Source organism: Nematolebias whitei, chromosome 6 (genome assembly GCF_014905685.2).
Source record: "Nematolebias whitei isolate Nwh7 chromosome 6, NemWhi1, whole genome shotgun sequence".
Taxonomy (NCBI): Eukaryota; Metazoa; Chordata; class Actinopteri; order Cyprinodontiformes; family Rivulidae; genus Nematolebias; species Nematolebias whitei.
The window spans coordinates 35,420,440-35,433,254 of NC_056503.1; the positions used below are offsets into that span (position 1 = coordinate 35,420,440).

The 12,815-nt window shown below is 38.6% G+C and overlaps 2 protein-coding genes across 2 annotated transcripts in view; both read right to left on the minus strand.

The window, feature by feature from the left end:
- The window catches only part of LOC119411466 (zona pellucida-like domain-containing protein 1), a 12,015-nt gene extending 9,906 nt beyond the window's left edge, over positions 1-2,109 (minus strand). Inside the window, exons 1-3 of the mRNA XM_037678418.1 lie at positions 1,911-2,109; positions 587-807; positions 307-488 (exon numbers count right to left, since the gene is read on the minus strand). Of these exons, the coding sequence (XP_037534346.1) occupies positions 307-488; positions 587-807; positions 1,911-2,049 (542 nt within the window). The 5' untranslated portion in view covers positions 2,050-2,109. The remainder of the gene's footprint in view (positions 1-306; positions 489-586; positions 808-1,910) is intronic.
- The window catches only part of vps26b (VPS26, retromer complex component B), a 440,542-nt gene that overhangs the window by 29,177 nt on the left and 398,550 nt on the right, over positions 1-12,815 (minus strand). The window lies entirely within an intron of this gene.

Genomic DNA, 12,815 nt, shown 5'->3' on the forward strand with positions numbered 1-12,815 from the left:
ATGAAGAAATTCAGATCTCTATGTATTTCAATGGGGAAAATCTTTGTTAAAAAAGGTAAAAAGTATAAAGTTACAAAACCTGCAAGTCAGGAAATTAATCTCCTGAACAAGTTTAACTACTTGATGTACAAGTGGCCAAAATAGGGCAAAGAATGCAGAAGTAGTTTGATTGGTTCAAAACATACAGAACAATAAAATACAGATGTGAGCTCTGAATCATGCACACAATAAATAAATCTTAGTATCCGTTTTCAAAGAAGCTCATTTTGGACAGTCAAGGACTTTATGTATTTTGGCGCAACTTACGAAGCCAGCTGTGAGTTATTGACCAGGTACTCCAGCGGGTAGCTGCAGCTGAATTTATACAACAAACCGGGCAGGTAGCTGATTACTGTCGGCGGGTCGGGGGTGTCGATGTAGCCCGAGATGTTGCCAATCTGTACCAGGGACATGTTCCCGTAAGCGTTGACCCCATGGGTGGTGCTGACCTGCACAGAGACACTTCAGCCTTGTCTCCAGAGTCAATGAAACAATGACGGTTACTGATCGTCTGAACGCCACGTTCTGGAGTGCTGGTGTTGCTTACCACCAGGTTGGTACCACAGGCCTCCAGGGTGCTGAGGCTGATGCTGAACAGGACCGCTGTGGGGAAGGTGTTGTTGTTGATGAAGCCTCGGCACTGGGCGTCGCTGTGTTGGCTGTTTAGGGCCAAATCGGAGGCGGTATAGCCGGAGTAGAGCACCGGACAGAAATTGATCTTCAAGGTGATGGTTTGGACCCCGCAGTAAACGCTGATGTCCCGCTCGGCTGGACAAGAGGAGGACAGAGATGGAGAGAAACGGTGCATTCAATGTCTAAAAGTGGAACAGAGTCAAGTGAATTTAAACGTTGCCAAATTGTGAGTTTGACTTTTGACATCGTTGCCTTTGATGAGACGGCAGCTTTAATTTCCTGCCAGCTTACAAACAGTTCAAAGTTTGAGATTTCTCTTGATTTGCTGGGGAAAAAAAACAACTTTTATTAAATAAATTTTTAAAAAGCTCAAAGTTGTTAAGAACTTAGCATTCCTTCAAGGAACTGTTCATACCAGCATTTTAAACTTTGAGAAATGGACAACTTTTAATGGAGAAAAACAAAACCCTGCTGTGTTTGTTCCTAAGCAACGAAGTGAAACCTCAAGCAATCTGTCAGCATTTAACGTATGTGTTGGGGACGACCCTCAGCTACTACCACACCAAAGTTTAGCTCAATATCTGTACAACTGAACGAGCCATAGCCATATTTGTGTTTGTCAAGATTGAATAACTGTGGCTATCTTGAATTAATAACTCCAAAAGTTTATCATTTGTACACCCAATAACTGGTTTTTGAGTGTTTCATTCAAATCTATCCACTACTTCATGAGATGTTTTGCTAACAGACAAACGAATACACACCCAGGCGAAATCGTCATCCCTCAACTTTTGCCTTTCAATGGCAAAATATAAATATATTGATGAGAGAAAGTTGGAACATGAATGATTTCTCTTTATATATTTTTCTTTTTTTAAATAAAGGATGTCAGTTTTTTGCAGAAACCTTTCTAAAGCTGTTGCACAGATTTAATAAATGACTTCAAACCCTCTTTATATTGCCTGGATGAACTATTCAACATTTAATCATTTGATTCTTACATGTTTTTATTCAAAGTAAGATAAATACTCAGAAACGGCAGTCTGCTCCTTTTTTTTGCAGCCGTTCAAGGACAAACAGTTTCTATGGGAATCTAAATGATCTCTGCAGTGGTGGGTGAAATTAAAGATTTGATACCAGCTTTTCTCAACAGTATTCATAAAAACATGTAAAGTTTTCCGGACGTTCTGTGCGGCTGATGGATATGGAGCCCCGGTCGTGCCGTTTAGTTTTCTCACCAGGAAACCTGCTGTGGTAGTTGGCGTCACAGTTGTATCCATTAAACTGTGTGGAGACGGCGACGGTGTTACCGATCAGCAGGAAGATGAAGCCCATTCGAGCCATTTGGACCCTCGAGAGACGTTCGCCCAGGGTCATCTTCAGAGGATCAACCGCATCCCTCAGCTACATGTCAAGCAAACAAACAAAAAAACACTCATGTTCAAATTAGACGTTGAAAAGCAAATCCAGCGTCCCTCCTGAACTGCTGCTCGCTGTGACCTCGATCAAAGCGCTTCAGCCTTTTCTTCCTCCGAGTCTCCCCCTTTTCTACTTCTCGGGTTGACCCCCACTGTTGAAGGCCACCCCCTTTTTCCAGCTCCTTTCTCTACCCCACCTGTTGTGTTTTTTTTCCCATCACCTGTTTCCCCGTTTCTGAGGTAATTGGCCGGAGAAGTCCCTCTTCGGGTGGTTTGTGACAAGAGGAGAGTTGAAGACTGTGGCATCAGACTAAACCCCGACGTCGGCCTTACGTATGAACCCTCCACCCCTCGGGTGTGTGCGCGCAGATGAGAAAGATAGTTTAACAAAAAGCTGCTGCGGCGCAGATAGATGGGAACCTTCGTGGGACCTGAATGGACGGGACAAATCTTTTCACGGTACCAAGAAACCTGAGCATTCTCGCTGGGTTCCCACTCACCCCTTTTCAGCCTGATCTTCGTCTGTCAGGTCACACAAATGCTGGGTGGTGGTAGTGGTGAGGGGACGGGGGGGAGACGGGGGTCCAGCCTGGGAATTGGGCTTTCATCGACTCCTGCTGCAGCTCATATTCACATGAACACAAAAGGAAGATGACGGTTTGATGCGGGGCTGTGTGTAGCTAATTGTGATGCACAAAGCATCACTTTAGGTCAAGGCCTTCGTTTGTTGACTCAAGTTAACCTGGCTACGTTCTATACGCCTCCGCCTCCAGTAAGGATGAGTTACTGATGACTCTCAGTTATTACCGAACCAAATTTAGTTCAATATCTGTAAATTTGACTGAATTAAAGCCTGTTTTATGTTTGCTAAGATCAGCTTGAACTAGTACATTTTCACCACTTCAAAGCTTTCAATGACCCCTTTAAGTTGAAGGACTTTCCATTGGGGTTTGGGATGGGGGCAGATTTAGGATGAAATAGGGTTTTTTGGTCATTTCGGTGACTAAACTACCTGAGACTTAATGTTACAAAACGTTAGATTTTTAGGCTGATGAGCTGCCCAACTCTGCCACCCCCAAAATATGGTATTTTTGAAAGTTTTGTGTGAGATTGAGCTGTGTAATATGTTTTTAGAGCTTAATGGGGTGCCATTTGTTGTTAAGTTACACAGGCAAACATTAACAGCAACATTTTGGTTAATTTAGCCTTTCATAAGAAAAAAAAAGTTTTTTGAAAGGTCATAGTTTCACCATATTATTCATACATTTATAAATGTCATAATTCCAAATATTTAATTTACAAGCTAAATATTTAGTTTACAAACTAAATACTTATCTTGCAAGTTAAATATTTAGTTTACAAACTAAATGTTTATGTCCAAGCTAAATGTTTAATTTACAAACAGTTAGTGAACTAAAAATTTAGGTGTAAATTAAATATTTAATTTCCAAGCTAAATATTTATTTTCAAAACTAAACATTTAATTTCTAAGCCAAACATTTAATTCTTAAACTAAATATGTAATTTGCTAATAATATAATATAATAATAATATCTAATTTAGCTCAGACATAAATATTTATATTCCAAGCTAAACCTTTAATTTCCAAAATAAATATTTAATTAGCAAACTAAATATTTAGCTCGGACCTAAATATTTAGTTTGTACTTTGACTTGTAATTTACTGTTTGTAAATTAAACATTTATCTTGGACATAAACATTTAGTTTGTAATCTAAATATTTAGTGTGGAGCTTAATAGTTAGCTTCCTAACCAAATGTTTAACTTGCAAGTTAAATATTTAGTTTGTAAACTAAACATTTAGCTTGTAAAATAAATATTTAGGTTGGAACTATGACATTTATAAATGTATGAACAACATTGTGAAAATATGACTTTGAAAATATATATATATTTTTTCTTAAATGAACCAAAATATTGCTGTTAATTTTTGACTGTGCAAATTTACAAATGGCACCCCATAAAGTAAAACCTACCTTCATGTCTCTGATGTTAGCACTGTTAATACTTATTATAATACTTATTATGCTAATAAAGCTTTGCTACGTATAACCAAGCTGTAAGATTGAAGTAAGTTGGGTTGGGTTCAGTACATTTTCATTTGACCCTTCTTTCTGTGGTCCTGTAGTCCTGTGGTCCAGTGGTCTTATGGTCCTATGTACTTGTAGTCCTGTAGTCCCATGGTCTTATCGTCCTATGTAAATGTGTTTCTGTGGTCTTGTAGTCCTGTAGTCCTGTGGCCTTTTGGACTATGTACTTGTTGTCCTGTAGTCCTGTGGTCCTGGGGTCTTTTGGTCTTATGTATTTGTGGTTCTTTCGTTTTGTACACCTGTGGTCCTGTAGTCTCAAATTCCTGTGGTCTTCTGGTCCTTTGTTCTTGTAGTCCTGTAGCCCTGTAATCCTGTGGTCCTGTGGCCTTTTGGTCTTACGTACTTGTGGTTCTGTGGTCTTGTAGTTCTGCAGTTCTGTAGTCCTGTGGTCCCATGGTCTTGTCGTTCTATGTAAATGTGTTTCTGTGGTCTTGTAGTCCTGTAAACATGTAGTCCTGTGGCCTTTAGGTCCTATGTACTTGTGGTCCTGTGGTTCTGACTCAGATCTGGACCTGGAGAGGAGCATAGCTGCCTTCAGCTGTTCTGCACACAAGGTGAATGCTGAGTGCTGAATGTTAGCTGATGCTTAACTGTCATACTTAAAGAAAGGAAAACACTAGCTTAAAGATAAAAGTATCAAAACACAAGCTAAAAGTAAAACAAAGCAAAATGGTCACAGAAGCTAAAAGTAGCATATCACCAGCTAAAAGTAGCAAAACATTTCCTAAAAGCTAAGAGTCACAAAAGGCTAGATAAAAAGAGCAAAAAGGTAGTGAAATGGTAGCTAAATACAAAATGTAGCAAAATGCTAAATAATAGCTTGATGTATCAAAAAGTTAGCTAAAAAAAAGCTGTCTAGAAGTTTAAAGTAACATTAAGCTAGCTAGATGCTAAAAGTAGCCAAAGGTTAACTAAAAGCTAAAAGTAACTAAATAGACTAAGAGTTAAAAGTATCAGAATACGAGCCAAATTTATCAATTGACAAAAAAAAAATAAAATAAAAACGCAAAGTGCTTTCTAAAATTCAAAAGTAGTTGATAAAAAGCTAAATGCTATCTAAAAGAAAATAAAAGGCTAACTAAAACTGGCAAAAGGTTAGCTGAAAGTACCAGTAGTAGAACCTTAGCTGAAAACTAAAAGTAGAGGAACAGGGACTAAAAGCTACAAACGGCAAAAGGCTAGCTTAGCTAAAAGTTAGAAATTGCAAAATGGTCAATATAATGTCAAAGGTGACCTAAAAGTGGCAAAATTTAGCTTATTGGGTGAAAAGGCTATCAAAGCAGCAGAATAGTAGCTAAAATTAGCACGAGAAGACAAAAACGTAATGTTTTTGAAGGAAGTGAGGAGTTGTTAATTTATAATATGTATTTATAAGAAGATGGTAAAGAGCTTAAAAATCATATAAGTTACTAAAAACAAAAGTAATAGATTCCATTTCCTGAATGAGCCAAATGATTGGTATATAAACTGCTAAAATAGTTCAAAGTTTGATTACAATCAGTTCCATTTGGGTCTGAAACAGCAAATCTCAAATCTGTGCTCAGTGACTGGAGCTTCTTGGTGAATATTTTCACATTTCCTAATTCACAAAAACAGCAGCAGCACACAAAGCTTTTATAATTTCATTTATGTTTAACCTCTAAAAGCTTTTCTTCATCCTTAGCTGTGAAAGTATAAATCTGTGTGACAGTCCTCTGAGCTTCGAGTTTTCTCCGAGTCATTCCACTTAGTCTTCCAGAGGCTCAGAACCGACCGGCAAACTCAGATCTGCCTGATAAAAGTGTCTCCATCTGGTCAATTTGAAACATCCAGACTCAACAAACACAACCAGATCAGACGAGCCGGGCCGCAGCACAAAACCCGAGAAAGAAAGCACTCCTGTAAGCCAACGCTCCAGTTTCCCACACAGACAGGGAAGTGAAGCCCTCATCAAAGGCCCCGCTGCCATTTGACCCTCAGGGAGTAATGTTCGTATCCCTCCAGATTGATCATGTTTGGGTGACTCGACTCTTTCTCCTGTCGCCAAACAGTCAGTGAGGATTTATTAAGATTTAAACAAAGATTCAATAAGGATTCAATAAAGACTCAATAAAAAAAGAATAAAAAAAATAAAAAAGAATCAATAAAGATTCAATTAGGATACAAAAATGGCTAAAAAAAAGATTAAATAAAGATTCAGTAAAGATTCAATAACATTTTCCAAAAAATCAATAAAGATTACATTAGGATACAATAAAGACTCAATAAGGATTCAATAAGGATTTAATAAAATTCAATATGGATTCAATAAAGATTCAATAAAGATTTGATGAAGATTCAATAAGGATTCAATTAAAAAAGAATCAAAAAGGATTCAGTTAGAATACAATAAAGACTCAATAAAGACAATAAAGATTCAATAAGGATTCAATAAATATTCAATAGGAATTCAATAAGGATTAAATAAATATTAAATAAAGATCAAATAAAGATTCAATAAAGATTTGATAAGAATTCAATAAAGAGTCAAAAAAGATTCAATAAAGATTCGATAGGAATTCAATAAGGATTCAATAAATATTAAATAAAGATCAAATAAGAATTCAATAAAGATTCATTGAAAATTCAATAAAGATTCAATAAAGATTCAGTAAAGATTCAAAACAGTTTCAGTAAGGATTCAATATGGGCAAAACACAAGAAAAACTTTTTTGTTTAAACACTGACGATTAAATGGAAAAACAAAATAATGATTCCTTTCAGAAATACATGTTCCCTCTGCGGTGAATGTACTTAACAAGATCCTATTTAAACGCAGCCTCACATAACAATCCACTGTCTGCTGGGATGTTTCCATATTTTAATGTATCTTGTATTTTAGAATGGTTTTAACTGAATGTTTTTAATTGATTTAGCTTGGTTTTAAAGATTTGTAATCACATTTTTATCTTGTGTTGTTTTTATAAGCCAGATGTCAAAGACAAATCTCCATTTCATTGAATGTTATCGATAATAAAGTTGAATTGATTGATTGATTGATTGATATCTGCCAGCTCCTTGCATGCTAGCAGTAACGAAAAGCTAACTAATAGCTAAAAGTAGACAAATGCTAGCTGAAAGCTAAAACTAAGGGCTAGCTAAAAGTTATAAAAATGCTAAATGCTAACTAAAAGTATTAAAAGGCTAACTAGTTGATAAAACCAACAAAATGTTAGCTAAAAGATACATATAGTGAAAGGATAACTAAATGTGTCAAACAACTAGCTAAAAGTAGCAAAATACTAAAAGTAGCAAAAGGCTAGCTAAAATCCAATAGTAATATATGGACAATTAATTGTAATCATAGCAATACATTAGCTAAAATTTAAAAATAGCAAAAGACTATGTATGCAAGCTAAATGTAGCAACAACAAACAAAAAAACTAGCTACAAGTAGAAAAAGGCTAGATAGCATTTAAAATAATTAAAATAGAGCTAATTGAAAAAGCAAAGTTACTAAAACGCCAACAAAAAGTAGCAAATATAGCAAACTTCACTAATGAAGTGACCACAATAGCACCCCCCCCCACACACACACACACACCCACCCACACACACACACACACACACACAGGTTTGTTTTGCTATCTTTGTGGGGCCTTTGCATTGACTTCCATTCATTTTTCATTCATTTCTATAGCCTAACCATGACCTTTATCCATAACCTAACCATTACCAGTACATACCTAACCCTAAACCTAACACATCCTCAATTCACACCTTACTCCTAAACCTAGCCCCTAACCCACCAACGGGACTTCTTCTTATGGGGCCCGGGCTTTGGGCCCCATAAGGAGCAGTTGGTCCCCACAATGTAGTATAAGTTGGAAAAATGGGCCTCACAAAGTAGCATAAACAAGGACACACACACACACACACAGCCAAAGACATTCCTAAACACCAAAGTTTATAAAATTCATGTAAATTATGCACTCCTACACTGCTGGAGAAGTAAATGAAATTGCATTCAATTTTGCATGATGCATTGTACAATTTTGAATGACAATAAAGTTTTATATTATTATTATTATTATTATTATTATTATTATTATTATTATTATTATTATTATTATTAATAAAAGGCTAGCTAAATTAAGTTAAACGTGTAGAAAAACAAACAAACAAACAGAACAGTAGCTAAAAGCTAAAAGTAGCAAAAGGCTAGCTAAAGGTACCAGAACCTGCTGCTTCCTTACATGCAAAAGTTTTAAGCAAAGATCTTACAAGATCTTTTGTTCTGTAAGAAGAAGTGTAAGCACTCAGAACATGTGTTGAGGATGACTCTCAGAGACTACCACACTAAATTTTAGGTTGTTCTCTATAAAACTGACAGAGTTTTAGCTATTTTGTGTTTTCTAAGGATGATGAACAGTGACAGCCATCTTAAATCAGGTTTACTTCAAAAGATAACCTGGGAGTTTCCGTTAAACTCCCCCACTGGTTTTGAGATATTTTGCTTACAGATGCAGACATGAGAAATTACATTATCGCCCTTTTTTTAAATGGCAGTGGGGTAGTGATGATAATATGCAGTCCTGGATCTGTCATTTCCTTTCTTTTGGCTAAAATTTAAAAAAAATCCCAACAGGAAAAAGAGAAACCAGAGGATTATTTATGCATGAAAATTAACCTACATTTCCAGAGACCAGTGTGAGAATCTCCGCTGTCGGTATTTAGATGTCATAGAAGCATTGAGTGAATCAGACATGTATTGGGGATTTAATTCTGTATTTGTATCTGAACTAAAATATTTAAAATTTAATAAAGAGTGTTTAATTTATCTGGTAAAACCAGATGTGCTGGTGATAGCAATAAGGTTATTTGTTCAGATTTTGGCACATAAATGACATATTTGTGGTCAGATTAACAGGGACAGCTGGGCTGTTTAATAAATATATATTTATTCGTCCTATTTTACAATACTCCAAAATATATATTCTCATGTTCATTAAAATATTTGAACATTTAGTGCTGAAAACATGACTCAGAGTTTTGTGTGGGCTGTGGCTCTCTGCCTCCACCTGGTGGTCAGAAGGTCGCACTGCACATGGCTCCATGTTTTTTTTTTGTTTTGTTTTTTTTGATGGCCTCCCTTCTCCCCTTACAGCCATCCTCTCCACACCATTATTATGAAATATTTATTATAGTGACTATCTAGTGTAGGGTTTTTTTTTTTTTTTTTTTTTTTTTTTTTTTTTTTTTTTTTTTTTTTTCCAATAGGATAGAAAGAAAGAAAAGACAAAGTAAGACTCCAAAATATAAGAAATATATACAAATAGAGCACACGTCAAAACACCCGGCCACTGTCTGTTCACCTGCAAAGAACATGACAAAACATAGCAACAAAATACATATGTATAAAGAACTTAAAATATTCATGGCTTTGCAGTAAGTTTCCATAAATATATATACCCATACCTACGCCTATATACATACATACATACATACACATGAATATACACTCACATACATATCTATATATCTACATATAAAGCCTACATAAGCATCCCTGCTTCTATTTGTGTGTGGTTGTGAGCATGCATAAGTGTATAAGGCTTCTCTAATAGAACATTTATTAGTAACTGTGAAGCAGCAGAGACCCGACCCCCAAGACCAGAGGCAGATGAAAAAGGGGGGACCAGAGTCCAAGACCCCAGGAGGGACCCCGACCGCGGAGCCCCCAGAGCCACCCACACAGGACGAACCACTCACCCACCCCCCAGAACGGACCACAGGGGAGAACCGGAAGATCCCCACCAGCAACCACATACAGTGACCCCCCGGGGCCAACAGCGACAAACTCATAGGCCCCCGTCGGCACCCGCCGCACCGATGTAGGTCCAGGTCCAGTCACCGAGGCCCGGGCACCGAGGACTCGCACCACCCAGGCCAAGGCCTGACAGGGCCAGAGGACCCGAGCCCCACCAGGCAGACACCAGGCCGAGCCGACACACGCCCAAGCGCCCAGCCCCCGATACCAAGGGCCCCAAGCGCGCCGGCAGGCAAGGGCACACCCCACCAGGGGGCCGCGCGATAGGGGCGCGATGCCAAGCACCCCCAGTTGTATCAAAGAGGGGGCAGTCCGAGTCTTGGCCTAACAAATATCCATTCATACACAGACACAATCACACTATCCCAACCTCAATCTCACATTCATTCACTCAAAGACATACAATAACGATACATTTCATTCTTATTCCCGATACACACTCTAAACCCCCCAGGTCCAAGACATGTACCCGCCCTCTAAGGGGGCAGCCCATGCCCAAACCCAGGAGGTAAACCCATTCATTCCTGAGCGGAGAAGAGCCAATACCCCAGAACCGGCCCAGGCCATGCCCCGCCGACAGGACACCCCCCCACCATGAAGAGGACACGCCACCAACCACCCCCACACACCGTCAACAACCAAACACGCACCCCCAGCCGACCGCCTGCCAGGCCCCGGCAGCCACCCCGGTCAGCGGGCCAACCATGGCACCCAAGAGCCAAGCTCAGGGGGTCCAAACAACCCCAGGGAGAGCACAGCGCCAGCACCGCCCACGGCAACCCCCAGACCCCGAACCCCCACATAGTCCTGGTCAACACCCGACGGCCTGCCCTTCTCCCGGACCCCACCCCCGGAATGGCAGTCAGGGAACTAGGTGGGTAGGAAGAGGAGAAAAAAAAAAAAAAAATATTAAATGTTAAGTGTACAGTTCTAGTGTTTGTCTGTCTGTTAGTAAAATATCTCATAAACCACTGGGCAGTTTTCAATGAAAGTTTTGGAACCTAATCATTTGATCCACTACGCCCAATTTAATTTTTAGAGTCAGCCTGATTCCAGATGGCCGCCACACCTAACTGATCATAGAAAACACAGAAATTGTTTCATTCCATGAATTTTACAGATATTGAGCTAAAACTTGGTGATGCTATAGCTACATGTCATTCGCAGCAGATACTGTAAGTGCTTGTTACACCACGTTTTCTTCTCTTGAAACGCCCAGCATTAACTGTTTGTGTCAACTGTTTGTCTGTTAGCAAAATATCTCATGAATCACTGGACGAATTGTATTGAAGCTTTAAGAAAAGGATCAATAGATGTACATCTACAGCCAAATACATTTGGGATAGTTTCCATTTTAAGATGGCCGCCACAGCTGTTGAAAATTAATAAACACAAAAATATCTATAACTCAGTCAGTTTTACAGACAGCGAGCTAAACGTTGGTGTGGCAGCAGCTGGAAGTCGTCCTCAACAGACATGTAACATCTTTGCTTCAGACGTTGCCGTTTTAAACTCTACAGTCAAACCTGTCGCCTGTTGGCAAAATATCTTGTGAACCATTCAACAGATTTTTATGAAAGTTTCAGAGAGGAAGCACTGAGTGTGAAACTAAAGCTAACTAGAGAAATTGATTTTCTGCAAAAATGCAATGTGACTGCTTATTAAAGAAGAACTTGCTGAAAAACAGCTGTAATTAGCTAAAAGGGTGCTGAAATGTAGCTGAAATGGAAGAACAGGTTTAGATTAGACGGAAGCAGAAAGGCCATATTTCTGAATTAAGTTTAAATAAGCAGAAATGAGCACAAAAATGGAAATTAGCTTAAAAAAGCTGAAATTAGCAACAACAAAAAAAGGTGAAAAGTGGCTGAAAAGGCATAAAGAAGCTTAAACTACCAGAAGGAAGTGGAAAGAACTAGAGCTAAAGAAATGTGGAATTAGCTGAAAAAACTAAAATTTGCATCATAATAGCTAAATAGGGGCAGCACGGTGGCGCAACTGGTAGAGCTGGTGCCTCTCAGCGAGCAGGTCCTTGGTTCAAACCCCGGCCCAGAGGCCTTTCTGGGTGGAGTTTGCATGTTCTCTCCGTGCATGCGTGGGTTTTCTCCGGGTACTCCGGTTTCCTCTCACAGACCAAAAACATGCATGTTAGGCTGATTGGTAACTCTAAATTGTCCCTAGGTGTGAGTGAGAGAGTGAATGGTTGTTTGTCTCGTTTGTCTCTATGTGTCCCTGTGATGGACTTGCGACCCGTCCAGGGTGTACCCCGCCCCTCGCACAGTGATTGCTGGACATGGGCACCAGCGACCCCCATGACCCAAAATGGAATAAGCGGGTAAAGAAAATGGATGGATAGCTAAATAGTAACTGAAAGAGCAGAAAAAGCTGAAAGTAGCAGATAAAAGGTGAAAGGAGCATAACAAGCTGAAATTAGTATAAAGAAGTTAATTAGGCTGAAAGTAGCAAAAATTACTACAAAAAATTTGAATTTATCTGAAAACAGTTTCAATTAGATAAAAAAATGCAAAAAAAAAAAAAAGGCTAGCTGAAAAGGTAGAACAAGCTTAAATTACCAGAAGAAAGCAGAAAAAACACATTTGCCCAATTAGACTTAAAAAAGCAGACGTGAGCACAAAGAAGTTGAAACTATCTGAAAAAAGCTTAAATTGGCAAAAACAGCTTAAACGTAGCTTAAAAAAGCAGAAAGAAGATTAAATTTATTAGAAGGAAGTGGAGAGAGCACATTTTTGCCGAATTAGGCTGAAAAAAGTTGAAATGACTGCAAAAAATGTAGAATTAGCTGAAAATTATAAAATTGGCATCAAAACA